The 4470-nt window shown below is 55.5% G+C and overlaps 1 protein-coding gene across 1 annotated transcript in view; it reads right to left on the bottom strand.

The window, feature by feature from the left end:
* Positions 1-4051: 4051 nt before the first annotated feature.
* Positions 4052-4470, bottom strand: part of NOL12 (nucleolar protein 12) — a gene marked incomplete at its 5' end in the record, with an annotated part of 2613 nt that continues 2194 nt past the window's right edge. Inside the window, one exon of the mRNA XM_010148960.1 lies at positions 4052-4223. Within this exon, the coding sequence (XP_010147262.1) occupies positions 4052-4223 (172 nt within the window). The remainder of the gene's footprint in view (positions 4224-4470) is intronic.

The raw sequence follows: 4470 nt of genomic DNA, 5'->3' as shown, positions 1-4470 counted from the left end.
CGCGCCCCCCCCGCCCCTTCCCCTCTCATTGGCTACCACCGAGCAGTGATTTGAATACCGCCCTCTGAGTGGCTGACGGAGGGGCAGGGCTATGGTGCCCACGTGTCGGTGGCAGTGGGAGAGCGATCGACCCGGCCGGGCCGGGCTTGTTGGCCCCGGGGCTGGGGGGAGGCTGAGCCTGGGGAGGGGGCACTGCGCTGATGCTCATCACCCCCCCGCCTTGCACCCCCACACCCCGGCCTCTTCTCTGCCCTTCCCCTCGGCTGCATCTCCCCCGGGCCCACCCCACCGCGGGTCTGCCCCTGCGCTCCTCCAGGGCATCACCCCAAGAGGTAACCCGGACCCTAAACACGGTGCCAGAGCAGCGGAGATGGGCAAACCCCACCGTGTCTGCAGCACAGCTCCAACAGGTCATCCCTACCCACAGCACTCCCCAGAGGTTTGTCTCACCTGGGCATGACCTGCCAAGCACAAGCCCTGCCTGGGCCCGTAGAAGGCAGCGTGCAATCCCTTCTTCAAACCCATCTTTCCCAGTATTCAGCTCCATTACTCCCCAAAAGTTCTTGTCACTCCCCCAATAACTTCATTCCCCAGTCCATTTCTGGAACACACTGCTGGAAGCAACAGTGGCAGCGTACTGGGTACAGCCTCCAGCTGGAGGTAGCGCTTAAGAACAACGAACACCGTGCACTGACTACCACGCAGCTCACGCAGACGCCGCAGCGATGCCTCCTGTGCACCGCGCTCCTAGCCTTCCCCAAGCCTCCGACCTTTGTGGCTCCCGCCCTGGTCTTGACCCTCCGTAATCCCGATTGTATTTTTGCGCGCGCACGGAACGGCAGCCCAGCCAGCAAAAGCCGTTGTGCGTGGAAACCCCAGCACGGCAGCCCACGTCAACGCCTGGCGTCTCTCCCTTAAATGCAATACATCCCGGGGTAGCCCGACCACACGCCCCGTGCGTGACAAAGCCGGCAGGCCCGGACCGAGGCCGTAATGCACATCACAGAACAAAGCTTTAATCGATCAAATGGAGAAATCGATAGCGCAGCGAACGATCCTGATGGTTAACATTCCAGTTTTTCCATGTGCCTTTTTTTTTTTTTTTTAAATCCCTCTCCAGATGTATGAATACGACTATTGGCAGGAACTGGAAGTTTTCAGAGTGTGGAAGAGGCCACTGGAGATTTCAGCTGACACTTGAGAGAGGCTCAGAAGTTATTAGGGCCAGGGAAAACAGCAAAGGAAAAGAGTGATTCTTCTAAATCAGCCAAATAACATGCACTGAGGCGCTCTCGAGGTCACTCTGAACATCCCAGCAGTAATGTGCATCCAGCACTGTCCCAGCTACCACGCCAGGCTGCCTACAGGTTACAGAAGGCCACCCAACCCACGGGTCACACTCCAACTTCAGCAGATTTCACAAACACACGAACTGTATGTTTCCTTAACGGCAGCCACTCCAACTCCAGAGCAAACTCCTAGGGCTAGGCGCATGGAAGTCACCTTCTGGAGCCCTCAGCATCAGAAGGACATGGACCTGTTGGAGCAAGTCCAGAGGAAGCCACGAGGATGCTCAGAGGGCTGGAGCCCCTCTGCTATGGGGACAGGCTGAGAGAGTTGGGCTTGTTCAGCCTGGAGAAGAGAAGGCTCCGGGGAGACCTTACAGCACCTTCCAGTGCCTGAAGGGGCTACAAGGAAGCTGGGGGGGACTTTTTACAAGGGCCTGTAGTGACAGGACAAGGGGGAACGGGTTTAAATTGAAATCAGGGAGGTTTAGATTGGATATCAGGAAGAAGTTCTTCCCGGAGAGGGTGGGGAGGCACTGGAACAGGTTGCCCAGAGAAGCTGTGGATGCCCCATCCCTGGAAGTGTTCAAGGCCAGGCTGGATGAGGCTTTCAGCAACCTGGTCTAGTGGAAGGTGTCCCTGCCCATGGCAAGGGGTTGGAACTGGGTGGTCTTTAAGGTCCCTTCCAACACAAACCATTCTGTGATTCTGCCCACAGTCAGGCTGTGAGGCACCATGTCCTGGAAGGAAGGGAAACCTGCCCAACAACCCAGACCAAGGGTGTTGCACATTGTCCTCCAGCTCGGAGCCGCAGACCCCCTGGCATGGAGCACCACTCCAAACAGAACTTCCCCTCTCCTTTCCTCCTCCTACCCCGCTCAAACCCAACCACTGCAGAACAGCTCTAGAGCACAGAACTCCCAAACCAGAACAAGAAACACTTTGTGCTCCACACACGGCACCACTTGGACACTTTGGATGGCTCAGAATTCCAGCCTTGCCCCCAGGTTGTGTTTCTGTAGCTCTGAAACACCCAACACCCTGAGGTGAGACAGCAAGACGGGCAAGGCCATGCATTAAACCCCGTGAGCTTTCTGGAGTGGCCTTTAAGGCAGAGCAAGATCACCAGGGCTATTTCAGAGGCGAGGAAACCACACACACCGCACTTTGATGACGTGACCGGGGTTATTCAGAATTAACACCTAACAGCACCAAACCAGGACAGGGCTCGCAAGGCACCGGTGGCACAGGGGGTAACAGCATCTGTTACAGGACTCCACTCCAGTAAAAACACGCGTGTCACTCAGCTCCCTCCAGAGAAGATGCTCTAGCAGGAACTGCGTAGCTGCTGCCACCACTGAGACCATACCATTCACAACACACTCGGTTTGTGTGTGTTTGCACGCGCACACAGGTGCGCTTGCTCCAAGGATGAGAGGTGCATCAGGCTGGCGCCGTTAGCTTTAGCAGCTGGTGGCCCTCAGCATCACTCTGATGTTCCTCCACGAAGCCTCAGGCGCTGGTTGACTCTGCTCCCTCCCATTTCTGGCATGAGGAATCTACACACTCACCCACTGCTGGGTTGGCAGTTTTCTGGCATGGGTTTTGGCCACACAGGCCTTTTCTCCCTGTCATTTCCTTGCTGGTACGCACGCGGCAAGGGAGGGGTCTGGCTGCCAGAAGCTGAAGCCACCACCTCCTGCAGATACTTGAGGATGGAGGCCAACATGCTGCCTAGGCTCACCCTCCTCTTCAGAGGATTCACTTCCAGTTTTGCTGCCAGCATTCCTCAACCCCAACCACACAAGCCTTTTCTCCCTCCCCGCCCTACTGAAGGCATCCACGCTAAAAAACACATACAGAGGTCCCAAGAAAGGCATTTCATTGCTGCTGACTACAGCAGCCCTGAAGTAAAAGGCAGCCTCTGCCGCTCCCATCCCGGAGAGGGCCACACACACACAGAGCAAGGGCATTAGGGCATTTCATACTCCTCTGAGCTATCGCAGTTAAGATCAGCACATTCAGCAGACAATGGAATGAGCCGTTCCTGCTCTGGCTGGTTCTGTATTACCACACAAACAGCTCCTAGCTATTCCCTTTCCTGAGCACCAGTGGATTTCAAGATCCTTTAAGGGACAGGAATCATCACCCCTCTTTCCAGCTGGTGTTAGCACAGTCACTGCTCTGCTTCGAGTAAGTCACAAATATTTCTTTCTTTTCAAAATGACTTCATAAAGATTTATTCACCGAGTTACCACATTTCACCTGGTACAGGTACCAAACAAAAAGTACCCCTGCGTGCAGGTGTGGCACGGGAGAACACAAGACAAGACGACACCACGACTCCAGGGAAGGAGGATTTACTGCACGGCAGAAATGGCAGGGAGTTGATGCATGAGCAGAAGCAGAGCTCTTCCTAGTCGTGTAATTGCCCCGATGATGTGATCCTCTCCTCTGATAAAGCCAAGTATCAGCTCTGGAAGGGGAGGCCCAAGGACAGAAGGGTCATGCCAAATACAGAATCTGACCCCCAGCAGAAGTTTCTAGAGTCTCTGAGGCACTTAGCTGGAGATCACTGCAGAAATGAACGGGTGTCCAGCCACCCTGGCCAGTGCTCAGGAGGCAAGAGAAAGGCTAAACCAGGCTCACTGCTGGTCAGAGCACCAAGTAAACAAGGCCCTTGCCCACAAGGAAGGGGCCTTGAAGAGCAGCAGGCCAGATGTGGAATGCTGTCCCAGCTCCTGGTCTGAGCACTAGTTTCCCTGCTAATCTTGGTCACGGCCCATTTTGCCTGTCAGCCTCCGCCGCTGAGTCTTAGTGGTTCGCCCCGTGCTGGATTTCTGGATTTTCTTGCGTGGGCCTTGCCCGCGTTGAGGTCGCTTTCCTTTCGTCTTTTTCCGGCTGTGCATGTGGAGCGTGGCAGTAAGAGAAGAGATCCTGTGCAGGGCAGGAAGAGAGAAATGCTTGGGGACGGAAGCCTGCAGATTTTGCCTGTCAGCCTCCGCCGCTGAGTCTTAGTGGTTCGCCCCGTGCTGGATTTCTGGATTTTCTTGCGTGGGCCTTGCCCGCGTTGAGGTCGCTTTCCTTTCGTCTTTTTCCGGCTGTGCATGTGGAGCGTGGCAGTAAGAGAAGAGATCCTGTGCAGGGCAGGAAGAGAGAAATGCTTGGGGACGGAAGCCTGCAG

The sequence above is a fragment of the Eurypyga helias genome, unplaced genomic scaffold, assembly GCF_000690775.1.
Source record: "Eurypyga helias isolate BGI_N326 unplaced genomic scaffold, ASM69077v1 scaffold20510, whole genome shotgun sequence".
NCBI classification, from domain to species: domain Eukaryota; kingdom Metazoa; phylum Chordata; class Aves; order Eurypygiformes; family Eurypygidae; genus Eurypyga; species Eurypyga helias.
Note: the sequence above shows the minus strand (reverse complement) of the source record. Positions and strands in the feature narration are given on the sequence as shown.